This window comes from Salvelinus sp. IW2-2015, linkage group LG30 (assembly GCF_002910315.2).
Source record: "Salvelinus sp. IW2-2015 linkage group LG30, ASM291031v2, whole genome shotgun sequence".
Classification (NCBI taxonomy): domain Eukaryota; kingdom Metazoa; phylum Chordata; class Actinopteri; order Salmoniformes; family Salmonidae; genus Salvelinus; species Salvelinus sp. IW2-2015.
The window spans coordinates 10,398,809-10,426,002 of record NC_036869.1 but is presented as its reverse complement, the minus strand read 5'-3'; the positions used below and the strand labels follow the sequence as shown (position 1 = coordinate 10,426,002).

Sequence of the window (27,194 nt, the reverse complement as noted above, 5' to 3'; positions counted from 1 at the left end):
ACTCTACTCAGCAAATTGGATGCAGTCAATCACAGTTCCATCCGTTTTGTCAACAAAGCCCCATATACTACCCACCACTGCAACCTGTATGCTCCTGTAGGCTGGCCCTCGCTTCATATTCYTCGCTAAACCCACTGGCTCCAGGTCATCTATAAGTCTTTGCTAGGTAAAGCCCCACCTTATCTCAGCTCACTGGTCACCATAGCAGCACCCACTCAAAGCCAATTCCTCCTTTGGCCGCCTTTCCTTCCAGTTCTCTGCTGCCAATGACTGGAACGAACTGCAAAAATCACTGAAGCTGGAGACCCATATCTCCCTCACTAACTTTAAGCACCAGCTGTCAGAGCAGCTCACAGATCACTGTACCTGTACATAGCCCATTTGTAAATAGCCCATCCGACTCCCTCATCCCCATACTGTGATTTATTTTTTTGCTCCTTTGCACCCCAGTATCTCTACTTGCACATTCATCTTCTGCACATCTATCACTCCAGTGTTTAATTGCTCAATTGTAATTATTTCGCCACTATGGCCTATTTATTGCCTTACCTCCCTTATCTTACCTTATTTGCACACACTCTATATAGACTTTTTTTCTCTATTGTGTTATTGACTGTATGTTTGTTTATTCCATGTGTAACTCTGTGTTGGTGTTTGTGTCGCACTGCTTTGCTTTATCTTGGCCAGGTCGCCGTTGTAAATGAGAACTTGTTCTCAACTTGCCAACCTGGTTAAATAAAGGTGAAATAAAAAAATGTAAATAAATTATTAATCCAAGGTTGATGCAAGAATATCAATTAAATTACCAACGTCAGAATTGGGCGGCCGATAGATGCATTCAATTACCACTTTTTTACCACAAAAAAATGAACAGGAGGACATTTCTATGAAAAGAGATTCAACATCAATGTTATCAGATGTAAGTGCGAGGTCCTCTATATAGTATACCATATGCTGCGGGGGAGGTCAACTCTCCTCCTTGGGAGAGATTATGTATGCATGGTTATGCTCCAACCCTGTGCTAACATACCTGAAACTAATCATGGTCATCAGATAATACGTGTGTTAGATTAGGGTTGGAGGGAAAGCCTGCAGGAGAAGTTTTGGGCATCCCTGATATACAGATTATATTCTTACCTCTGTCTGTATCATGTTGATGCGTCTGGAGCAGAGGGTCTTGACACAGTTGTAGATGTCCACCACTCCCTCACACTCTGCCATATCCAGCATGACATCCAGTACGATGTAGCAGCCTGTTCTGCCTGCTCCCATACTAACACAGAGGAGAGAGGTCAGGGGTTAGGAGTTGGAGGTTAGAGGTCATATCCAGCATGACGTAGCACTAACACACAGAGATGTCAGGGGATAGAGGTCAACAAGGTCAAAGAGGTGAGGGTATAAGCTCAGGAGCGAGAGACCATCTATAGGCTAAGCTACACCAAAAATGATAAGTATAAAATAAAGAGCAACACTGCATCACTCAGAGACAGGATGTGATGTAAGATGGTTTGTTACCTGCAGTGGACAACCACGGGCCCAGCGTCGGGGGGTGTGGAAGCCTTGACCCGTCGTAGGAAGGCCAGCAGGCCTGTGGCGTGATAGGGAACACCATGCTCTGGCCAGGAGGTGAAGTGGAACTGGCACACCTCATGTTTGGCTGGGTAGCCCCTCTGGAGAGGAAAATACAGAAGGTCCAATGAAAATCATTATCAGCAAACAGACACCTACAGTTGGCACAGTAGGACATTTATTTAGACATCTCTATTCAAACATGCATATTAAAATGATTCATTATTTGTTAAGATATCAATGCCTCTATAAAGGCTGTGTGAACAAAGAGGAAACAAAACACTCTCAAATTGGATGTGATCCCAGGGGCCAATACATATCCAAACAATGTATTATTTGTTAGATAAAAGGACATCGACTATTCGCTCACCCGCTCCATAGCAAAGGTGCGGACGGTGTACTCAGCCAGTGTTTCCGTCTTCAGCAGTGTGATCTTGATGTCTCCATAGAGTTCACTGTCCTCGGGCCAGTACTTACAGCACTTCATCTGAACACACACAGAACATTGGGACTTTAATCAGGGTCAACAGTCAGTTACAGATTAAGCTGGCTTAACTCTAAACCAATGTTCAAGAGAAAAATCAATACAATACAGTAGCCCATGACAATCATCTATATTTCCTGTTTACATCTAGAAAAGGTGCAAMACATAATGGTTGTAATCTGGCTGTCATTTCAACCAGTTTTGCCCACTGGGTTGTAGACTTATTATACAAAGCTAGTTCATTCCGCTGGTAGTTCTTATATTGTCCTATGCAAAGAGTGAGCCCGCAAAGGCACATAAAGATAATCCTACCCTGCCCACTTCCACCAGTTTAGTGATCATGACAATACTGAAGCAGTTCTCCTGCCACACCATCCTCCAGAAGTCATAGATCATCTCCTGCTTGGGACCTGAGGGGGAAGAGAGGAGGATGAGGAGGAGGTGGAGGGGGAGTAGGAGGAGGACGAGGAGAGGACAAGGAGAGAAAGGGTAGGCGATGGATGACAGGAGGAAAGACAGAAAGAGGTGGAGTAGGAGCATAAAAGGAAGGGATAGAGGGAGGAGAAATGGGATCATAAATCAGTAGAAATAGCAGGGATAACCATCAGGGTCGGGCTGGTAGAAACCATGCCAGAGACGAAGGTAACAGTGTGTCATTTTATGAACCATGGCTCTCCACTCCTCTCTTTCCTCTCTCTGCTCTCCTAGCGTCTGCTGGTAGAATTTAATTCCAATACGCTCACAAATCCACAGCTGTTGTGCAAACAACAAACGCCATCACTGTCTTCTTTCTCCGGCGAGGAGCGACACAAATCTCAGCTCCTCGGCACGCATTGGCAGTTTCATTGATTGCATTATACGGTGAGCTTGATGATATCACACGCCTCTATGTCATACTATAGATAATGTAAGGGTGAACAAATACCTTTAACGATAAACATACCCATCCATACAGTATATCATACCTCTGGTGGGTATCTGATTATTTTACGTTCATAAATGACATATTATTTGTGTTGAGAGCTAATGTTAGGGTGTATCATGGCTTTTGATGATGAAAACACTCATTCATTCCAACCTTTGTTATCTCTGCACGCACAATGCATTCATTCAATCTGTTTCCAGGGGCCTACTATGGTGCTGTAGTTAGCATAGATAAGACCGTTGTCAAGGAGAAGGTCATTCTTGATCACTCATGTTCAGTTATCATAGKTATTTTGCATTCGCTTTGTTTCCCGCTTTGTTCCACCCCCCTCTCTCATTCGCTTTGTCTCTTATAAATAAGCCATATGATCAAATACAACCAAGGCGGTTGTTGTTTCTGCAGTGCTTTTCACAGTTTGCCTGAACATGAAGCCTTCACAGTTGATCCTACTTYAGATGCCGAGCACCTCGCCCCCACGTAGTGTCTACTGTATTATTAATATGACGACATGTTGTTTAATTTCCAGCAGCACTCCTCACTGAGGGCCAGAGGGCCCGGGCTGTCAGAGGAGTGATAGATAACGGTGCATCCTCCCAGGGCACATCTGTATGCTCAGCGTAATGTTGCTGTGTGGACATAGGGCTTCAGAGCAAGACTCCTCCACTACCTCCTCCACCTCATCCTTGGACACCAGTTTCGCTCCAGGCACCTGCCTACACACACACCTATACATACAGACTGAATTTAAAATTMATTAAATTGAGATTGTGTGTCACTGATCTACACAAAATAAGCCATAATGTCAAAGTGAAATTTTGTTTGTAGCAACATTTTGAAATTAGGTTTCATAAAAAATGTTAATGCTGAAATGTCTTGAGTCAATAAGTATTCAACCCCTTTGTTATGGCAATCCTAATTACCTTCAGGAGGAAAAATGTGCATAACAAATCGCATAATAAGTTGCATGTACTCATTCTGTGTTAAATAATAGCGGTTAACATGATTTTTGAATGACTACCCCATCTCCGTACCCCACACATACAATTATCTGTAAGGTCCCTCAATTGAGTAGTGAATTTCAAGCACAGATTCAAAGACCAGGGATGTTCTTCAATGCCTTGCAAAGGGCAGCAGCGAATGGTAGATGTGTAAAAATAAAAAAAGCAGGTGCTAAATATGTGTCCCTATTCAGGAAAATAGGCATATGTCGCAGGTCACGACTTCACAGGAGAGCCGTTTGAACGTAAAAAAATAAGATTTTTTATCTAAATGCATTTTCTTTGGCAGAAATGCCTTCTTGATCATGTGAACTTTCATGTGCCTTAAAACAAACTTGTATGCCATCTGTAAATATGAATAAATTGTTAAATTATGAGCCTTGTTGGTTAAGCCACAGAAAAAGTGAGCAACCTTCCCACTAGCCATGATTGGCTGAGATAATGAGTGGGCTGAATATTTCGAGAGAGGAGTTCGGATTGGTCTGCCATAGAAGCTCATCAGTCTGTGTTGGTAATCCTGTCGAATGCGGCTTTAAAAAAAATGTGATGTGTAGTGGAGCTGCATAAGTGTGGCTCTCCACTTTCTGGAGGATCAAGTTTTGAAATCAGTGGAATTAGAGTATGATAGCTAAAGAGATGGAGGAAACACCTGTCTCCAGATTACATCTTCAAACTAAGGGCAACCGTGGCATGGCATTCCTGTCAGGGAGACGCGTCCATGCACAATGATGTATACAGGTAAGATAGTGTAGCGTTAGCTATCTACATTTTCAGATATTACGGGCTCTCTAATTTTGACAGAAAGTGGTTTCATTTCAAGCTAAAGTGCTATTTCAAGCTAAAGTTAGCTAGCTAGCTAACGTTAGCTGCCTGGCTCCCTAGCTGATGTTATCATTCATTTCCCAGAGCCGTTTGCTGTTCTAGTTAGCTTACATTGAACATGGTTGGTTAGCTCCCAGCACTGTGGCATTGWAGGCACAGTTGATTGTTGGCTGGCTCGTTAGCTAACATTATGTGACATGTGTGAACTTACACTTACCTAGGTAAACAAGGTACCTAGCTAGCTAACGTAAACTCACGTAAACTCGTACATTGCCTTGGTCCATACAATTGCCCTTATTTTAGCGCCCCAAAAACGTAATACTTCCAGATCAACTGTAATGTCAATACCATTGTAAAGCACAATTTCTCCCCTTTCCAACAGAATCAATTACATGACCTAAAAGCTGCCCGTTTCTGCATAATTCAAGCAGGCAATGAGCCCCGTCGGGTCTTTTTAAAAATGGCGGGCGGGGAAGCGAAACTAATGCGTGATAGTGAGAAGGACAGATGTCGTGTGGGAAAATACTTATCACCTTATTGCCTCTAAAATGTAAATAAAACACTATAAAGAGTTTATATAATGTGTCATTACATACCTATTTGAAGGTTTGTGTCGACATTGAATCGGGTTTTTAGGGCGATGCTAAAGTGATCTTAGAAGTAAACAGCGGCTTTGAGAATGATGATCGCATGCAACGATGACGCAAAAAAATGACTAGGTATCCCCCCCTACCCCCGTCACTGTCCATTTCTTGTTTTTAAATGATGAGAGAAGTGCTACACCTGGTGGAGAGAGATTGTAAGACAGAAATAGTTGCTTTATGCGTGCTGTACGTTATGCGTGGGGATCCGTTTTTTCAACTTTTCTCCAATACTATAGAGCCATTACCATGTCGATCAACGCTTGAATAGAAACCTAGTTCACAGCCCCGATTTTGAAGTCAACACAGTCGCTACAGTCCCATTAGTTTTCTTTGTAGCCTCGTTTGAATGTTGCGGTTGCGCACATTTGTACAGAATGGGGTGAGTTTACGTTATATGTCTTAAGCTAAAGTGTACTGTTAGCTAGCTAGCTAACGTTAGCTGGCTGGCTCCCTAGCTGACATTATTATTTGTTTCCCAGAGCCGGGTGCTGTTCTAGTTAGAGTCTAATGTTAGCTCGCTAACATTGAACATGGTTGGTTAGCTCCCAGCACTGTGGCATTGTTGGCACTGTTCATTGTTTAACTAGCTGGCTCGTTAGCTAACGTTACGTGACGTGTGTGCAACACCCGTTGAATATGGCCGGTGTCAGTAAACATCTGCAAAAAAGCGTAATGAAATTATTGCCAGCAGAGCTGTTTAGGCTGTTTTCATGCTAACCAGAGGTAAACAAATCATCGGCCAGAGCGTCAGGTGCGCGCTTCGAGAGCGAAACGAGATGGGTGGGGCTAAAGCTTAGGGTGAGGGTGTAAACTATGCTGAATGGGTGTAGACAAAGGCGAGCTCTTCACTAGATTGCAAAACATTCAAAGGCGATTTTCAAAAAAGTGAGTTTAGAAGTTGATCAACTTTTTCAAAYCAGAATTACATTACCATTGTTCCTCAAATGCAGTGTATGATATACCATTTTGTAGCTCTGAGTCTCTACTTTTATCTAATGTAAAAAACACAATTTCAAATTTTGCTACATCCAGGTGGTGAGTCACATATTCCTTTAAGCATGGTGAAGTTATTATTAATTACACTTTGGATGGTGTATCAATACACCCAGTCACCAGAAAGATACAGGCATCCTTCATAACTCAGTTGCCGGAGAGGAAGGAAACTGCTCAGGGATTTCACCATGAGGCCAATGGTGATTTTAAAGAGTGTAATGGTTGCGATATGATCAACAACATTGTAATTTCTCCACAATACTAACCTAAATGACAGCGTGAAAAGAAGGAAGCCTGTAGAGAATAAAAAATATTACAAAACATGCATCCTGTTTGCAACAAGGCAAAGAAATTAACTTTTTGTCATGAATACAAAGTGGTATTTGTTTGGCACAAATCCAACACAACACATCACTGCATACCACTCTGCATACCACATACCACTGCATACCACACTTTATATATACTGAACAAAGATATACAGTTCATATAAGGAAATCAGTCAATTTAAATACGTTCATAAGCCACTAATCTATGAATTTCACATGACTGGGATAACAAATATGTATCTGTTGGTCACAGATACCTTAAAAAAATAGAGGTGTGGATCAGAAAACCAGTCAGTATCTGATGTGACCACCCTTTGCCTCATGCAGCGAAACACATCTCCTTCGCATAGAGTTAATCAGGCTGTTGATTGTGACCTGTGGAATGTTGTCTCCCTCCCTTTCATTAGCTGTGCGAAGTTGCTGGATATTGGCGGGAAATGGAACATGCGGTTGTACAGGTCGATCCAGAGCATTCCAGAGCATTCCAACCATGCTTAATGGGTGACATGTCTGGTGAGTATACAGGCCATGGAAGAACTGGGACATTTTCAGCTTTCAGGTGATGGCTGTGGATGAATGGCACGATAAGGGGCCTCAGGATCTCATCACGGAATCTACATGCATTCAAATTGCCAACAATAAAATGCAATTGTGTTTGTTGTCCGTAGCTTATGCCTGCCTGCCCATACCATAACCCCACCACCACCATGGGCCACTCTGTCACAAAGTTGTCATCAGCAAACAGTTCGCCCACACAACGACATTTGCCCACTGAAGTCGGTTGCGACGTCGAACTGCAGTCAGGTCAAGACCCTGGTGAGGACAACGAGCACGCAGATGATATTCCCTGAGACGGTTTCTGACAGTTTGTGCAGAAATTCTTTGGTTGTGCAAACCCAGTTTCATTAGCTGTCCGGGTGGCTGGTCTCAGACGATCACGCAGGTGAAGAAGCTGGATATGGAGGTACTGGGCTGGCTTCGTTACACGTGGTCTGCGGTTGTGAGGCCGGTTGGACATGCTGCCAAATTCGCTAAAACAAACAAAGGCGGCTTATGGTAAAGAAAGGTACATTAAATTCTTTGGCAACTGCTCTGGTGGACATTCCTGCAGTCATTATGCCAATTGCATGCTTCCTCAAAACTTGAGATATCTGTGGCATTGTGTTGTGTGACAAACCTGCACATTTTAGAGTGGCCTTTTATGGTCCCCAGCAAAAGGTGGACCTGTGTAATGATTATGCTGTTTAATCAGCTTCTTGATTTGCCACAACTGTGGATGGGTTATCTTGGCAAAGGAGAAATGCTCACTAACAGGGATGTAAACACATTTCTGTACAAAATTTGAGAWAAATAATATTTTTGTGCGTAWGGAACATTTCTGGGYTATTTTATTTCAGCTCATGAAACATGGGACCAACACTTTACATTTGCACTTATGTTTTTGTTCAGTATATTTTCAAGCATGGTGATGGCTGCATCATGTTTGGGTATGCTTGTCATCGGCAAGGACTAGGGAGGTTTTTTCGAATAAAAAGAAATTGAATACAGCTATAAGCACAGGCAAAATCCTTGAGGAGAACCTGGTTCAGTCTGCTTCCAACAGACACTGAGAGACGAACTCACCTTTCAGCAGGACAATAACCTAAAACACAAGGCCAATTCAACACTGGAGTTGCTTACCAAGACGACATTGAATGTTCCTGAGTGGCCTAGTTACAGTTGTGACTTAAATCGGTTGAAAATCTACGGCAAGACTTGAAAATGTCTGTCTTGCAATGATCAACAATCAACTTCAGAGATTGAAGAATTTAAAAAAGAATAATGGGCAAATATTGTACAATCCAAGTGTGCAAAGCTCTTACAGACGTACCCCAAAAAACTCAGTTGTAAGCGCCGCCAAATGTGCTTCTACAAAGGGTTGACTCAGGTGTGTGAATACTTATGTAAATTAGATATTTCTGTATTTAATTTTCAATACATTTGCTAAAGATTCTAAAAGCATGTTTTCACTTTGTCATTATGGGGTACTATGTGTAGATGAGTGAGCAAAACATTTTTAATTCAGACTTTAACACAACAAAATGTGGAATAAGTCAAGAGATATGAATCCTTTCTGAAGGCACTGTGTGGTAGTCAACCTCATCTGGCCTCCTGGCTTTTTTTACCATGCATTCTAAAATGTATTCAGTCTGCCTCAGTAAGAGAACAGAGACACAATTGTGTATGCCAGTGGCTATGTAATATGTATGCATAAACGTGTGTATACTGTATAAGTATTTGTGTGTGTGAGAGTGAGAGAGAGAGAGAGAGAGACAGAAAGAGAGAAAGAGACAGAAAGAGAGCAAGAGAAAGACAGAGAGGTTTAAGAAGAGCAAGTGAACTGAAATCTTCCTTGTGTGGAGCGGTGGGAATTGGGACCAAAAAGAAAGAGGGAAAGACACCAGAGGGGAATCACATACTAAACTAATAAGATCAGAGCTAAGGAAGAATAAATTATATATCTCTCTCTGTGTGTGTGTGTGTGTGTGGTGTGTTGTGTGTGTGTGGTGTGTGTGTGTGTGGTGTGTGTTGTGTGTGTGTGGGGGGTGGGGGGGGGGGGATTTCATGTTCTAGGTCTGAGTTGAGGGGTAGCAGAAACTATGCATACAGACTTAGGGGAGGAGAGACACACAGAGATTCACAAGAGAGCTCACGCTATGTGCTGTAACATATTCAGACTCAGTCGGTCCTATGTACAGGTACATGTGACTAACGGTAGAGAGAAGTGGTGTTGAGGTTGTAGAAACCATTTACCCAATTACAGAATGTGATGGGAAAACCAGACAGTGTGGAAATGTATGTATGCATGGTGTGGTGTTGGTGTGGTGTTGGTGTGGTGTGGTGTAGTGTGGGTTGGTGTGTTGGAGAGAGAGAGAGAGAGTGAAAAAGAGATAGGAGCGAGAGATGAGAGAGAGATTAGAGAGAGAGGGAGATGAGAGAGAGAGAAGAAAAAGAGATGGAGAAGTAAGAGAGAGAAGAGAGATGAGAGAGAGAGAGAGAGAGAGAGAGAGAGAGAGAGAGAGAGAGAGAGAGCAAGAGATTCAAGTTTTTTAAACCTTTATTTAACTAGGAAACTCAGTTAAGCACATATTCTTATTTACAATGACGGCCTACCCCGGCCAAGCCCTAACCCGCACGACACTGGGCCAATTGTGTGCCGCCCTATGGGAGTCCCATTCACGGCCGGTTGTAATACAGCTTGGAATCAAACCAGGTCTGTCGGGACGCCTCTAGCACTGAGATGCAGTGCCTTAGACCGCTGCGCCACCCGGGAGAGAGAGAGCGAGAGATGAGAGAGAGAGAGATGAGCGAGAGAGATAAAGAGCTAGGAGAGAGAGCGCAGGAGATGGTTTCCATGTGTTTGATGCCATTCCATTTGCTCCGTTCCAGCAATTATTATGAGGCGTCCTCCCCTCAGCAGCCCCCACTGGTGTTTAAACATTAATAATTCACATCATTATTTTAACATCAACAACTGGGAGGCATGGCTGCGCATGCACATACATACATACATACATACAGTACACACACAGAATACGATATTTTACCAGTTATTGATTCCAATGGCACTCACCTTGGGTGGCTATGAAGTGGTTTGATCGCTGGTACCCCTGTGAAAAAAAAGAAAAAGAGATGTAGAGGAAGAAAGAAAGAGAGAGAAAGAGAGAGAGTTGATCATCAGAGTAGCACAGTGTAAAGACCAGTCCCTGGAGTCACTATACAGAACCACCCCCATCCCCCTCCCTCCGTATCCTCTCCATTTTCACCTGGTATTGAATGACACTGTATATGTAGTGGAGCTTGCGTTGTATTCATCTTCCACCTAGATATAATACCAATTGGTTTTCATATTATAATGTTTTCATATTGTAAAAATAGGACCAATAACAGGTAGCTAAAGGACAATTCTCTACAACGGCCATAATTGTCTAGAGAGAGGGACCGTAATCTTCTCAATGGGCAGCTTCCTACCAATTAGCTTCTTTGTTCAGGCAGCATTTTACCATTATCTGTTCAGGTATAGAGCAATAATAAACTACAAAAGGGAAATTATAATAATTTCAGCTTTCATCTGACACTGTCTGAGGCAAAGCGGTCATTTCCAGCAGCATGAGCGAGCTCCATTTCAGTTTCTGTCTCTCGATGCGTGCCACTGACACTACTTTGCATGCAGCGGGAATGGGAGTTAATTCAAAAGCAGCGACAGATCTGTGACTCCAGGAGCCATTGACACTGACTGATCTGCCGTTGTATGTTCTCCTGGGGGATGCATTAGTGCTGCTATGATCCAGCCTGGACACTGTCAGATGGGATGGCTATTCATGGTCTCACTCTCTCTCTGTGTGGAGAATGTAAAGCAAGACAAATCCGCCAGCCCTGGGCATGATCCCATCATCGCGCCTGGCTGTAAGGGAATACACACACACACCCACACACACACACACAACCCCATTCCACAAGTGCCATGCCACACAAAGAGGAGAGGAGGGGAGATGGATAATCGTGTGTGTCTATGTGCGTGTGTGCTTCCTGTCTGTCACCTAGGCAACCACCACCTTCCACCTACAGCGAGCAGACAGCATCACATCAAGTAGTGTGAAATTCAAAATGGATGAAAAAGAACTGAATAAAAATATACTTTTATCTCATGCTCCCCACCACACATAAACCATGATAAAATCCATCACAGCGCCACAACATGATGGGACAGAAAGCAAGTGGCCACAAGAAGAAAGCCAAGACAAAGTTTGAAGTTGGCAATCTCCCACTTAACATTTTCTCTTCTTCCACAGCAAGTTGGACCCCCTTCAAACCTATCTAGTTGGCCTAGATAGATAGCCCACTACGCAGTCGAAGATTAGCCAAAACACTAAATGAAAATCTATGTGTGAGAAACATCCAACAGAATGTCATTCAGGGGCAGAAAACAGGTTGAAAACAGACCTGAGTCTTACATGTAATGTTCAGGGTGTGGCAGTGAGTGTGTTGCCTGTGAACATGCTCTAGTAGTCCCTACAGTGTCTGATCTGAACGTGTGTGTATCTATCCAGGCTTTGGTCCTGCATGCTTTCTCTGCATGGGTCTCTGCATCTGAGCTCTAGCCAAAAGTAATTAACTATATAGGTAATAGACTGGCCAAAAGTAGCGCAGTGTGATGATAATAGGGCAGTGTGATGGTAATAGTGTAGGGCAGTGTGATGGTAATAGTGTAGGGCAGTGTGATGGTAATAGTGCAGGGTGATGGTAATAGGGCAGTGTGATTGTAGTAGAGCAGTGTGATGGTAATAGGGCAGTGTGATGGTAATAGGGCAGTGTGATGGTAATAGGGCAGTGTGATAGTAGTAGAGCAGTGTGATGGTAATACGGCAGCGAATGGTAATAGGGCAGTGTGATGGTAATAGGGCAGTGTGTTAGTAGATGTGAGGGTAGATGGGATGGTAATAGGGTAGTGTGCGTGGTAATAGGGCAGTGTGATGGTAATAGGGCAGTAGTGGTAGGTAATAGGGCAGTGTGGTAATAGGGTGTGAATAGGCAGTGTGAATGGTAATAGGGCAGTGTGACAGTAATAGGGCAGTGTAACGGTAATAGGGCAGTGTAAACGGTAATAGGGCAGTGTGGTGGTAATAGGGCAGTGTGATGGTAATAGGGCAGTGTGATGGTATGCGGAGTGTGAGGTAGTAGCGCAGTGTGAGGTAATAGGGCAGTGTGGTGGTAATAGGGCAGTGAGATGGTAATAGGGCAGTGTGATGGTAATAGGGCAGTGTAGATGCGTAGTAGCGCAGTGTGATGGTAGTAGCGCAGTGTGATGGAAGGCAGTGATAATAGGGCAGTGTGATGGTATAGGGTCAGTGTGATGGTAATAGGGCAGTGGTGGATGGGTAATAGGGCAGTGTGGTAATAGGGCAGTGTGATGGTATGGGTGAATGTGTGGTATGGTAATAGGGCAGTGTGGTGGTAATAGGGCAGTGTGGTGGTAATAGGGCAGTTGTGGTGGTAATAGGGCAAGTGTGATGGTCAATAGGGAGTGTGGTGGTAAATAGGGCAGTGTGGTGGTAATAGGGCAGTGTGGTGGTAATAGGGCAGTGTGGTGGTAATAGGGCAGTGTGATGGTAATAGGGCAGTGTGATGGTAATAGGGCAGTGTGGTGGTAATAGGGTACCATTTAGGAAGCAACATTAGACTGTTCTGGTCCCATTGGTTCCATTGTGCCATTTCTGATGGGGGGCAGGTGTCATATGTAATATAAAGCTCTAACTGCTGGTTCTGTCTATTGGGACAGACTTGCCTGCAGTTAGACACGTGTTGTGTCATCTCTGCTGTGACGGTGGACAGACAAACCTAATACAAATCCCTAAATCTAGGTGAGTCTAGTCTGGCTGCAGATGAGAGAGAGTGTAGTGGTGTAGCAGAGCAGGTTTGGCTAAATTAAACTCTGGGGAGCAGCTGGTGCCTAGGGCTGGGGGGGAGGGCTCATAGACAGAGAGATTAGAAAGTGGTGGAGCGATGGAAAGGAAGAAAGGGGGTACGCAGAGGGCACAGGGTGAGCGGGAAGATAGATGGAAAAGAAAGAGAAGAAGTCGTACTTACTTCCCTGTTTATCCGGATCTAAGAAGCCCCAAAGGTTGAGAAAAGATGGAAGGAGAAAGAGAAAAAGAAGGAAGGAAGCAAGGAAAAAATAAGCTAATTATTATGATTAAAGAACAGGGGAATAGGAAAGAACTCGGAGGTTAGAGAGAGCGAGAGAGACGGAGAGAAAAAAGAGAAACAGTGGGAGAGAGAGAGAGAGAGAGAYAGATTGTTTCACACTACCAGTGGAGAATCAATGTGTAAACCCTCACGCCCTCACACTTGTTGCCATGGCAAAGAGGTAGAAACCCAAGCTTTTTCTTCAACTTCCTGTTGTGCGGAGTGGTCACGGAACAGTAAGTGAACCAAACATGCTACACTTTTACTACAACACAACCCTCCTCCTTTCTAGTCAAACCCAAGCCCCACCATCCATGAAAACAATTAGGTTCACCCAAATCAGTGACAGGGTTTTCCTATGAACCTGTCTGAAGAACGGCAGTGGACCCTTAATTCCACCCCTCATCTCACCATTCACCCCCCCATTTATCCCCTTCTCCTCCTCACATTAATCATTTAGTATGGCGTCTGGGGGCGGGTTAGCCTAGCAGGAAGGCTAGTCAGGGGTCCTGCCACGACACGCAGGCAGCGGTGTAGACAGCCCTAACGATGATTCAGGTGTCCTCATAGGGCCCATATGCTAATGACACTTTCAAATAGAACAAGAGGGGGTGAACGGAGAATGGAACCAGAGCTCTTACAAAGGGCAAGAGGGGGTGAATGGAGAATGGAACCAGAGCTCTTACAAAGGGCAAGAGGGGGTGAACGGAGAATGGAACCAGAGCTCTTACAAAGGGCAAGAGGGGGTGAATGGAGAATGGAACCAGAGCTCTTACAAAGGGCAAGGGGGGGTGAATGGAGCATGGAACCAGAGCTCTTACAAAGGGCAAGAGGGGGTGAACAGAGAATGGAACCAGAGCCCGTACACTCTCCATGAGCTCTAACACAAAAACCTTCCCCTTCACCTCAACCTCAAAAGTCAACGGTCATTTTACCTTTTTATTTTCTATAAATTTTACCTTTTCATTTTACTTTTCTATCCATTTTAGCTTCTCTTTTCTACTTATTTCTTTCTCTTAAATCTTCTTTTGTTAAACAACACAATGGTGAAATAATTAATCAATGAGGGAGACGAACGCAGTAGAACTCTGTACACTATTTCCTGCTCTGATTGGGCACTTCACTGAACAGGCTGTGTTCAACAAAGAGAAATAATTGCTAAAAGAGGTTTTTGAGAACGCCACCTTTACCTGACCTGCGTGCATATTCAGCAATGCCTCCGCATATGCACACGCGCGCGCGCGCACGCACGCACGCACGCACGCGTGCACGCACGCACGCACGCACACACACACACACTCCTTCACTCCTTCACTCCTTCACTCCTTCACTCCTTCACTCCTTCACTCCTTCACTCCTTCACTCCTTCACTGCTTCACTGCTTGGCCCTAGCTCAAGCACACGAAGTGTATATCCCTCCAACACTAGCTACAGTACTAGCTGTTCAGCTTTGACACAGAGCTGGGAGAGAAAGTGTCTGGGATGAGGTATGAACTGGTACTGGGCTTGGTTTCCTGAATGAGAGTCACTGGAGCTGAACAGGTGAGATCCCAACTAACTGATCACCAGATTAACAGGATCAGATATTTGATATCATCAGACAGACAGAGAGAGACTCAGCTCGGAGTCGACTTAGGAGAGCTTTTGGACGAGTCGTCAGCTGTCACAGAGGACAAAGAAACTCCTAGCTTATAGGATCTTTTAGGATCTTATTGAATCGTATGGTGTTGCTGACACGATATCTATCTCAAATCCCATACCCATTCCGGTACCCCCAGCGATAAAGAGACAGAACAATGCCAGGACGAGGGGACAGTCCTCTTTAAATGGATATCCTCGCTGTCACATTCTTAGACACAATGTACTGGCCAGCCAACTGAGGCCAGCCAAAGAGAGGGTTGTTGGGAGAGACTACCTGTAAACACACAGTACAGTAGGAGTCTCTCACTTCTCCTGCACTGGGCCATACACACAACACAACTCCCCCAGGGAGATACAGATACAGGACAATACTCTGATCAGATTCTAGATGTCACATACTCACACGCTGTGGACTGGAGTTCCTATAGACTGGACATCCTTAGATACTGTACACTAGCCTGCCAGCTTTAGCCAGCCTACAAAATGCTGCTAGGATAGACTACATTACCCAAGAGTCTCTCCTTCCTGTGGCCAGCCTTCAGACATCTGCCGGGAGAGACTACATTAACCRCTCCTTTAGCACTTCTCTAGCACTGGGCCAGACACACAGCTCTCACGGGAGGGATCGGGAATTAACAATACAAAGTTAGCATTACAATAACAGGCAGTGTTCCGCATGAGGCATGAGACTCATCTCTGCAGCAGTTGTTGTCACACAGCTATCACATTGCAATAGAGTAAAGCCAACTTTCGTGCACATGCTCAGAAGCTGTGTGGATGCTCACAAGTGCAGCCTCTTACATCGTAAGTCACTCTGCAATATCTTTGGTTCCCACAGCTGATCGTACGGCTGAGTCTCAGTTTAAGGAGCAACTGTGGGCAGAGACAGTACAGACTGGAGGTGGGGGGCAGGAGAGACGGAGAGACAGAGAGGGTAACTTACGTCTATGTAGTTGGCATTGACATAGTCAGAGTTGGGGTCTGCTAGGAGGGAGTGCAGCTTGACTCGATGACGATCATCTACAAGGGAGAGGGACTTTTATGTCAGCTTTATCTAACCAGGAAGTCAGGTTAAACAAAACAAAGTTTTTTTTTTTAAAGTAGTGGTTGTTAATAGCAACTGACTTAAGGACAGGTTATAATTAATACACTAATTGTAAACACATTTACGTTCCAGTAGCTTTCCTGTAAACGCTCTTCCATACAAGGCACACCACTCCATTGTAGAGCGAGGGTCTGAACAGTACTTACGCCCCAGCAAACTGTCATGTCTCCCTTTAGTCTTGTCCTTCTTCTTGGTGACATCCCATCCATCAAAGAAGCTCTGAGAAGAGATGGAACAAGTGGTCACAAAGACAGTGAGATATCGTTAGCATACAGGCGATATTCTGTGTCATCACCAGATTTAAACAACACAGTGAAATACTTAGCTTGGTTACTGGAGTGTTAACTACTGCTAGAACACAAGGGACACACAGTGTGTCATCAGATTAACGTCTCCTTAGCTTTGTTACCTCATTTAGACTGTCACCCTGAGGTTCTCTGATTAACTTCACCATCATATTCACTGCTCTTATTTCTGATAGGCATGACATATCTATAAGAGCATGGTGAGGAGAAGAAGAGGCTGAGAGACGACACCTGGCTATGAAGGATGGATATGGCCTTGAGGGGGAGAGGAGAGGAGATGAGATGAGAGAGGAGAGCATCCAAGAGACGAGAGGAGGAGTAGAGGAAGAAATGTGGAGGACAGGAAAAGAAGGGGATGAGAGGAGGAGAGGAGGTAAATAGGCAAGCTTGAGTCCCTCTCATTCCATATGCATGGAGAGTAGGCCTGTCTGCAATCCAAGTGCTTTATAATACCTTGGTATCAAAGCGCTACATTTGTGATAGATGTTTATGGCACAATATACACAATCTGGCAGAACAGCGAGATACAATCTATTGAATCTAAATCAACTTTATGAGAGAGAGTAGAGACTAGAGAGTAGGGAGAGAGCGAGAGAGAGAATGAGTGACTGAGTGAGTGTGACAGACGTGTTTGCGAAGGAACACAGTGATTTCCACAACACATGGAGTAGCCAAACTCTATTTTGGTGTCCAATGGTACATTCTATTGCTCTATTGTAATTTCAAATAGCAGCTATCACAATCATAACACTGCTTTTTTTATCACACTTTTACAGTGTTAGTTTCAACAGCTGTTGTACAATACAATATAAAACACAGGAACATTTTCATTTTGACTGCGCTGGGCTTTTAGTCTGTCGACTTCCATGGGCTTCAAGCTTCCTTTTAACCTCCTAGAGTCAATTGACGCACCGGAGCGTCAATCTAAGTACAGTAACATAATAGAAAAATCCCCATCAAAATCCATCAGTTTAATCTAGAGATATCTGGGGTTTTGCATTAGATGTGTCTCAATCTACCGCATCCGCCATGAAAGTTGGCAGAGTTGGAGCGGGGTTTGTCAGACCAATCTGTCTTCTCACGAAAACGTCTGTAGCGTCTGAGCGGTTGGACCTATGATTCTAAGCAGACATATGGCAATGTTTCAAAATGGTGACTTTTTTGGTTACTACATGATTCCATATGTGTTATTTCATAATGTTGATGTCTTCACTATTATTCTACAATGTAGAAAACTGTAAAAATAAAGAAATAAAACGTCTACTAGCTCGAACAGAATTTCTACTGGGCTGGACAGGTGAAGGCATCAACTCAWGTACCACTCGAGAAGTTGTGAGTCACAGGAGCTTGGAATGAACGGCCAATCATATTGCTGAAATACAAAGAGCATGACATTTCCGCGTGTAGTCTTCAATGGTAGACTGCAACAGAGCAGGTAAATAGAACATAGAACTGGAATGCAAAAATGCGCCAGATCCACTGAAAATCGGGCCAGATCCACTGGCCCAACACTTGTTTTTACTGGTCCAATGTGCCAGAAAACAATAGGCTAGGTGGATTTCAACTCATCATTACCACATAATACGGGACGTGCAAATTCATGCTCTCTCCTGCAGTGTAAAGACATTTGACTGCAACAACAGTGCACGCAACACACACCCAGGTTTCAAGAGGCGGGACAGCAGTATTTCCCAGTCGTCACTCACTTTGTGACTGACAATAGATCGCTAAAAGATGCATATCATTCATTCTAGTGTGAGAGGGCTATGCAGACGTTTTTTTGGCTAGCGAATTGAAAAGTACCATCGTTAATTTAAGTGGGGAAAGTATTAGGGTGAAAATGAGTCTAATCAGGTGTATGGCCGACAGACGGCACTAGTGGAAAACACTTTACAATGGCGGCGGTAGCGTCCATGTTGTGGCACGTTCACGCGTGACAACGCTAAGACAGGCTTATCTCCTGGCTGCGTTACCGGGCACATCCAGGCGCTCCAAACCCGGCTCACTAAGACCCTCATCAGCTTCGGCCCAATCGCAGCGTGGGGCGGCCGTCCACCTACAGCGCAGGGACAGGGGCAGCATGCTGATCAGAGGATTACACCTGCACCGCGCTCCTACACAGGTAATACCATACCTAATCCTGTTTAGAGAAGACATGATGCCTCTCTCATTCTTCTTTTCTCTCCTTCCCTCTTTCCTTTTCACTTTCCTTCTCACTCTCCTTACAGCAGAGCCTGACTAACATTGAACCAGCCCATATACAGACTTTTTTGCACARCTATATCATGCATCAGGGTCTCAGCTGCTGATTGTCAGAAGGAAATTCTCTTTGTTTCAATCAATGTTCTTTATCTCCCCTAAAGCCCCGAGGCTGAACATATACCTAGCAGGCATAGCTGGTTGAAATGATGTCAACTGGTTCTAATCCAGTGATGTATATAAATCATTGTTGTAATCTGGTTTGTAATGACATCCTTTCAACCAGTTTTGCCTGCTGAGCAGAAGCCCCGAGGAGGATTGGATCTAACCTGACAGTCTAACCAGTTAGTTGTAATCTGGTTATGGCTATCTGACTTCAGCCTTGTTCTATCTGAGCCAGTCTAGAAGCCCTGTAGTGCCATTTATAAACTCCCACAGTTCTTTGCAGCATGCCTGATCAATGGCCGCCTCAGCAGCCCAGTGGGAAATAAGGGTTATGAAGTCCTACAGCCATTCTCACACTGATACATACATCACACGCACACGCACACACACACACACACACACCAGTCTCCCACTGATCTTTCCTTCATCTCCTTTATTTCTCCAGGCGACAGACGGGAGCGACTGAGGGAGCAAGACGGGAGGAGAGGAAAAGCGATGGAGGAGTGAAAAAGCAACCATGGTATTGATTTCAGAAGGGGGAATTTGTTGGGCCCTCAGGGGGTGGGATTACTGAATCGAAAAGCACATCTGGAATCCTGGAGGTTTGGATTCAGGTACAAATACAAGCTAAATGCTATTGGGTGAATAGAGGGATTTTGAAGTAAATCACAAATAGAACAATATATATATATTTTTTAAAGRCATTTAATTAATATACTCTTGGTAAAAATACAAATAGATCTGAAAGAGATATGAGAAGAATGAAATAGCTTTACATTGAGAGATGGTATAAAACAGCCACTAGAGGTTTATATTGAATGCTGCTTATTAAAATAAGCCTCCAGCAGCAGCCTACTGAACACACAAGCCATTGGTCTCAGAGATGAGAAATTATATTAAAATGCCTTCTGTCTCCAAAATTACATCATTGAATCCCAAAGGATGCTACGAGTCCACCAGGCGTCTCTCTCTCTCTCTCTCTCTCTCTCTCTCTCTCTCTCTCTCTCTCTCTCTCTCTCTCTCTCTCCCTCTCTCCCTCTCCCTCTCCTCTCACCTCTACTCCTTGTTCTCACCTCATACTCCTGTTTGAAGCACCATATCCTCCCGGTCTCATCTGGTTGATGTGTTGGAGGAGGTTCTGCCACCCTGACCGCAGGGTGAAGTTGACCCGTGTGGTACGGAGAGCTCTTCCTACGACAGTGGCGTCGAGGGGAACCACCCAACAGGCTGCTGGACTCGTTCACTGAACTCCTCTGTTCGTCTAGAGGAGACATACACATGCATTAACACGACACGCACGAAAGACACACAACACACACAGATGGATACCCAGACATATACACAAAGACGGAACACAAACGTACATACACACGTGTTAACCATTACAGAAATAACATACACTGCTCAAAAAAATAAAGGGAACACTAAAATACACATCCTAGATCTGAATGAATGAAATATTTCTTATTAAATACTTTTTACTTACATAGTTGAATGTGCTGACAACAAATCACACAAAAATGATCAATGGAAATCAAATTTATCAACCCATGGAGGTCTGGATTTGGAGTCACACTCAAAGTTAAAGTGGAAAACCACACTACAGGCTGATCCAACTTTGATGTAATGTCCTTAAAACAAAGTCAAAATGAGGCTCAGTAGTGTGTGTGGCCTCCACGTGCCTGTATGACCTCCCTACAACGCTGGGCATGCTCCTGATGAGGTGGCGGATGGTCTCCTGAGGGATCTCCTCCCAGACCTGGACTAAAGCATCCGCCAACTCCTGGACAGTCTGTGGTGCAACGTGGCCTGTTGGTGGATGGAGCGAGACATGATGTCCCAGATGTGCTCAATTGGATTTCAGGTCTGGGAACGGGCGGGCCAGTCCATAGTATCAATGCTTTCCTCTTGCAGGAACTGTGACACACTCCAGCCACATGAGGTCTAGCATTGTCTTGCATTAGGAGGAACCCAGGGCCAAGCGCACCAGCATATGGTCTCACAAGGGGTCTGAGGATCTCATCTCGGTACCTAATGGCAGTCAGGCTACCTCTGGCGAGCACATGGAGGGCTGTGCGGCCCCCCAAAGAAATGCCACCCACACCATGACTGACCCACCGCCAAACCGGTCATGCTGGAGGATGTTGCAGGCAGCAGAAAGTTCTCCACGGCGTCTCCAGACTCTGTCACGGCTGTCACGTGCTCAGTGTGAACCTGCTTTCACTGTGAAGAGCACAAGGCGCAGTGGCGAATTTGCCATCTTGGTGTTCTCTGGCAATGCCCAAACGTCCTGCACGGTGTTGGGCTGTAAGCACAACCCCCACCTGTGGACGTCGGGCCCTCATACCACCCTCATGGAGTCTGTTTCTGACCGTTTGAGCAGACCACATGCACATTTGTGGCCTGCTGGAGGTCATTTTGCAGGGCTCTGGCAGTGCTCCTCCTGCTCCTCTTGCACAAAGGCGGAGGTAGCGGTCCTGCTGCTGGGTTGTTGCCCTCCTACGCCTCCTCCACGTCTCCTGATGTACTGGCCTGTCTCCTGGTAGCGCCTCCATGCTCTGGACACTACCTGACAGACACAGCAAACCTTCTTGCCACAGCTCGCATTGATGTGCCATCCTGGATGAGCTGCACTACCTGAGCCACTTGTGTGGGTTGTAGACTCTGTCTCATGCTACCACTAGAGTGAAAGCACCGCCAGCATTCAAAAGTGACCAAAACATCAGCCAGGAAGCATAGGAACTGAGAAGTGGTCTGTGGTCACCACCTGCAGAACCACTCCTTTATTGGGGGTGACTTGCTAATTGCCTATAATTTCCACCTGTTGTCTATTCCATTTGCACAACAGCATGTGAAATTATTGTCAATCAGTGTTGCTTCCTAAGTGGACAGTTTGATTTCACAGAAGTGTGATTGACTTGGAGTTACATTGTGTTGTTTAAGTGTTCCCTTTCTTTTTTTTGAGCAGTGTATGTTATATAAGTGCCAGTATATGCTATTCTAATCAAGGTGTGTGGCTCAGTGAATGACTGAAGGTCAACCTCCAACTGCTCAACACAACACCCACTAAACTGACACTCTGCTCAGTCCGTCAGGCAGCTCAAGGAAAAGCATGTATCTCTATGGAGACATATGTAGTATGTATTGACTTGGCACGACAGAATATTTAAATCGTTAGAGAAGAGACAGACCGAGACAGAGAGACAGAGAGACAGACCGAGACAGAGAGACAGAGAGACAGACCGAGACAGAGAAGACAGACCGAGAGAGAGACAGACAGAGAGACAGACCGAGACAGAGAGACGACCGAAGACAGAGAGAGAGAGAGAGAGACAGACCCGAGACAGAGAGAAGAGAGACAGACCGAGACAGAGAGCAGACCGAGAGACAGACCGAGACAGAGAGGACAGACCGAGAGAGAGACAGACAGAGAGACAGACCGAGACAGAGAGACAGACAGAGAGACGACCGAGACAGAGAGACAGGACCGAGACAGAAGAGACAGACAGAGAGAGACAGACGAGGACAGAGAGACAGACGAGACCGACCGAGACGAGACAGAGAGAGAGAGAGAGAGAGAGAGAGAGAGAGAGAGAGAGAAAGAGGAGGACAGATATTCACAGAGAAGTAAACACAGCTGAAAAGCCTGAGAAACTGAAGATGGAACTTTAGCAGTGTGGTGTATACAGGGCTCAGGGGAACAGGCTGTAGCCTAGAGAGTGTACTTGAAAGTGTGTATATACTAGGTGGCACAGAGTCTACACACTAGTGTACTTGACAGTGTGTGTATAGAGGACACAGATTGTACCACAGATGTAGCCTAGCTAGTGTACTTGTAGCAGGGTATGTTCCGTGTGGTGCAGGAGTAGAGCACTGTCTCTGCACAGCTAGAAATTGTATTTACCCCTCCTTCAGCTCTCTCTTCTCTCTCTTCAGGGCTGCATATATATTGTAAATGTTGTAGGAGGCACAGGAGTTAGCCTACAGAGTACTAGTTTCTGTCTGTCTGTCTGTCTGTCTGTCTGTCTGTCTGTCTGTCTGTCTGTCTGTTCTGTCTGTCTGTCTGTCTGTGCTGTCTGTCTGTCTGTCTGTCTGTCTGTCTGTCTGTCTGTCTGTCTGTCTGTCTGTCTGTCTGTCTGTCGTGCTGTCTGTCTGTCTGTCTGTCTGTGTGTAGGAGGCACAGGGTTAGCCTACAGACTAATGACTATTAGCTGTCCTCTCTCTCTCAGGGCTCAGGTGTTCTTGGTTCTTACTCCGTGTGTTGCAGGCATGGGCGTCCATGAAGGAGTTAGCGGTGCGCTCGTCCTGCTGCAAGGTGCTCTGCTCTGTCATGCTGCAGTCCAGAGAACCTAGCTTCCTGGTCTTCTCCTGACGGTACGACATGGCTGCCTTGTTCAGCGCTACCTTCTTCCTGCTGCGGAAAGAGGAGGGGAGAGGTGAAGAGAGGAGGAGAGGGAATATAAAAAGGAGGGAAGAATAAGAGAGAGATAGAAATAAGGAAACAGCAAGGAGATGGGGAAACGAGTGGAGGGGGAGTTGAGGTCAAGGAGAGGGAAACGAGTAGGGGGTTGAGGTCAAGGAGATGAGATTGGAAGGAAGGGAAAACATAAGGGATTGAGGGAGATTTTGTGATAGTAGCAGGAGGCCCAGAGAGAGAGAGAGAGAGAGAGAGATGCTTATCTCCTATGAGTGTCATCATCCAGAACTACAGAGGGAAAGCAGGTGAAGAATGCGCCAGAATGAAAGGGTGGAGGGAGAGACTAGGGAGGAGTCACTTACGGGTAGTAAGAGTAAGAATAGAAGTCCCTTCTGATTAGCATGGAGAAAGGAGGAGAAGATAGATGAGGAGAGAGAGAGAAGAGAAAGAAAACAAAGAGAGGTGAAAAGAGGAGCCATGGTTAGTGAGGTGGCCTCCAGCAAGGCAAAATAAAAATGTCTGTTATTAAATGTTGAAATGTACAGGTAATTGCCAAAATAATGGAAACGCTTGAGTGAATGAGGGATATAAAGTATATTGAAAGCAGGTGCTTCCACACAGGTATGACTCCTGAGTAAATTAAACAATTAACTTCCCATAATGCTTGGGGTCATGTTTAAAAATGCTGGGCAMGGCCAGTATTTTGGCTAACATGGCTAATTCCCCAGCTATAGGTTGACAATGCCCCCAWCRACAGAGCACGAGTGGTCACTGAATGGTTGGATGAGCATGAAAATGATGTAAACCATATGCCATGGCCGTCTCAGTCAACAGATCTCAAACCAATTGAACACAATGACAGATTCTGGAGAGGCGCCTGAGACCGCGTTTTCCACAACCATCAACAAAACACCAAATGATGGAATTTGTCGTGGAAGAATGGTGTCACATCCCTCCAATAGAGTTCCAGTTGCTTGTAGAATATATGCCAAGGTGCATTGAAGCTGTTCTGACTCGTGGTGGCCCAACGGGCCACAGAGGGTAGTGCGTACGGCCCAGTACATCACCGGGGCCAAGCTTCCTGCCATCCGGGACCTATATACTAGGCAGTGTCAGAGGAAAGCCCACAAAATTGTCAGAGACTCCAGTCATTAGAGTCATAGAATGTTTTCTCTACTACTGCATGGCAAGCGGTTCCGGAGCGCCAAGTCTAGGACCATAAGGCTCCTTAACAGCTCCTTCTACCCCTAAGCCATAAGACTGCTGAACAATTAATCAAACGGCCACTGGACTATTTACATTGTTGATTAAGGGCTTGTAAGTAAGCATTTCACGGTAAAATCTACACTTGTTGTATTCGGCTCATGTGACAAATATAGTTTGATTTAATTTGACATTGACTGGGTTCCTAGCTAAATAGATTGCTTAATATGCCAGGGAGCACAGGTACACACACAGCTGTCAACCAAGGTACAGTTAGCTCCACGTTCTACTGGTGGTTGGTTGGTTCTACTGGTGGTTGGTTGGCTGGTTGCCATTGTTTACATAATCAACCATTTTCAGTCACTATGACTCTTCTCCTTGTGACGTCCAACCCTGCTTCTCTGACGTGCATCCCAGCTCCACTCCCGTCCTCATGCCAAAACCTGAGGTGGTAATTCTATCGGAAAGGCAACAACAACCCTCCTCTCCAATGAATGGCTCAACCACAGGCACTGTGTTCACTGTGCACTGCACACCAACCCAGATGCTGCTATTATATCTGCTTTGACTTGAAAGGGCAATGGGATATCATGGCCCTTGATGAAATACTGCACACTGAGTGTTGTTCTGCTAATATAACGGTAGAGGAACAGGTGAGAGAAGAGGAATAAAGGAGGAGAGGAGAGTACAGTACTGCCGAACAGTATTTCCTGGTGGAACTTGGCCAATGATGCTGGAGTGTATATAGTTTCTGGGATAGTTGTGCTGCAGCCAATAAAAAATATATTTATACGGGAAAAGCTTGGCAACTATAACCGCACCATGTTTCACGAATAATATCGTGCCATGTGTGCAGTTTTGGAAGTAATATACTCCCCATTACCTGCCTAACTCCTAATTGAATGGAGTTGGACTAAGCCTGCCAAGAGGTGATAGAGAAATTCCTTCCCTAATAGGATGCATTTAGTCACAGGCAGCTCTCTGGACCACCTCATGATCAGAATCACCGTTACACACACACACCCACCACACAACCCTCCACTCACCCATACACCTACCCCTCCACTTACCCCTTCTTGACGACGATGACAATGGCCCCCAGCAGCAGAATAAGGACCACCAGTCCCCCAGCACAGGCCCCCAAGATCAGACCCATGTCCTCTGCATGTTGGGACACCTCCAGGGTCCTCTTATGGTCCTTACAGGCACCTACAGGGGAGAGACAACACTGTGTTAGCCTGCTGAACTAAAGCCAGCTGAACAGACCCCTTTAATGGTCCTTACAGGCAGCTACAGAGGAGAGACCAGTTAGAGTGATAGTCTTCTGTATACCACAAGACTGTATTAGCCTGCTGAGCAAAGGCCTAGGCATGAGCTCTTAAGAACTCAGGGTTCGGGCAATCAGACTCCGATAAACAGTAAACCTAGTTAGCCTCCTCTCCCTAGTCCCTACCCTAGACCATACAGAAAGAAGCCCAAGCATCCTTCAGAAAAGGCACAACACCAGATTTGACCAGGTTCAGCTCTTTACAATAACAATCAATATACCGATGACGAGCAGAGATCAACATATCAGAAGCTAGAGTAGGAAGGTTAGAGTGATATTGTGATAGTCTGAGATACAGAAAGCCACGGTGATCCGGGTTATCAGAGTAAAATCAGGTTATTATCCCTCTCACACTGGGTATTATATCCACCTGGGTGAATACACTGGCAGAGAGGGAGGGAGGGAGGAGGGAGGGGGAAGGGAGATATGGAGAGAAAGGGGGGAGGGAGATATGGAGAGAGGGGGAGGGAGGGAGCGAGCGAGCGAGCGAGCGAGCGAGAGAGAGAGAGAGAGAGAGAGAGAGAGAGAGATAGAGATGAAGAGATAATGCATGGTAGTGAAGTGAAGCTCTGCCTTTGTCCCTGACTATGTTCCATAATAGGTAACAGGCTTGGATAAGGAGGAAGATTTTAAGCCGCTAACTAACCATCAACAGTTGGTGCAGCCAGAGTGGAAAGCTGGACAGACTTGGCCTACATGTGTTTAGAAAACACACCAATTACCTCAGCTAATAGCTGGCTGGAAGTTCATTGAGTCAACCATTTTCTATGCACATATGTCATAGTCTCACAGCGTTCATTGTGTCTCTACATTTCCATCAGAGCTATAACAGCATGACATCTCTCTCGTGATGAATTTAGAGCTTCTGTGGTGTCATTTTCCAGAAGTGTTTATTGACGACTAGAGACAGAATTGGTTGAGAATTATGATCCTGTACACCTGCGAGCATACGCTTAATTAAAAGTCTCCTCTCCGATGGGTAAACAAAAAGGAGAGTGAATGAAATGGTCTATCACTGGAGGCACGAAGCTAAAACCAATTATCTACCTATTTTCACCATCCATCCCTCTATCCTTTCAGCTGGATGTGGTCCTTTCTCTGTCATCTCACTTACCATTTAAAAAATATCTCTTTTGCCCTCTCTCTCTTTTGCCATCTCTCTCTCATTTGCCATCTCTCTCTCTCTCAATCCTTTTCTACCAGTTAGCTACAGCACAACCAATTTGAACATCATCCATGTTTTCTTCTCTCCCTCCCACTAAGGCCTAATATTTTGTCGGCATGGTGGGTAATTTTGCCTGAGCGTTAAAAGCCTGTTCAGGAAAACAGAGTGTGGCCTGCT

General features: G+C 45.1%; 1 protein-coding gene across 1 annotated transcript in view; it reads right to left on the bottom strand.

Annotated features, from left to right (window-relative positions):
- Window positions 1-1,110: 1,110 nt before the first annotated feature.
- The window catches only part of LOC111954984 (receptor-type tyrosine-protein phosphatase U), a 65,390-nt gene continuing 39,306 nt past the window's right edge, over window positions 1,111-27,194 (bottom strand). The window contains 13 exon segments of the mRNA XM_070436065.1: window positions 1,111-1,273; window positions 1,516-1,670; window positions 1,940-2,056; window positions 2,366-2,463; window positions 10,378-10,414; window positions 16,075-16,151; window positions 16,383-16,455; window positions 19,979-19,996; window positions 19,999-20,040; window positions 20,042-20,166; window positions 23,159-23,319; window positions 23,685-23,714; window positions 25,596-25,734. Of these exon segments, the coding sequence (XP_070292166.1) occupies window positions 1,126-1,273; window positions 1,516-1,670; window positions 1,940-2,056; window positions 2,366-2,463; window positions 10,378-10,414; window positions 16,075-16,151; window positions 16,383-16,455; window positions 19,979-19,996; window positions 19,999-20,040; window positions 20,042-20,166; window positions 23,159-23,319; window positions 23,685-23,714; window positions 25,596-25,734 (1,220 nt within the window). The 3' untranslated portion in view covers window positions 1,111-1,125.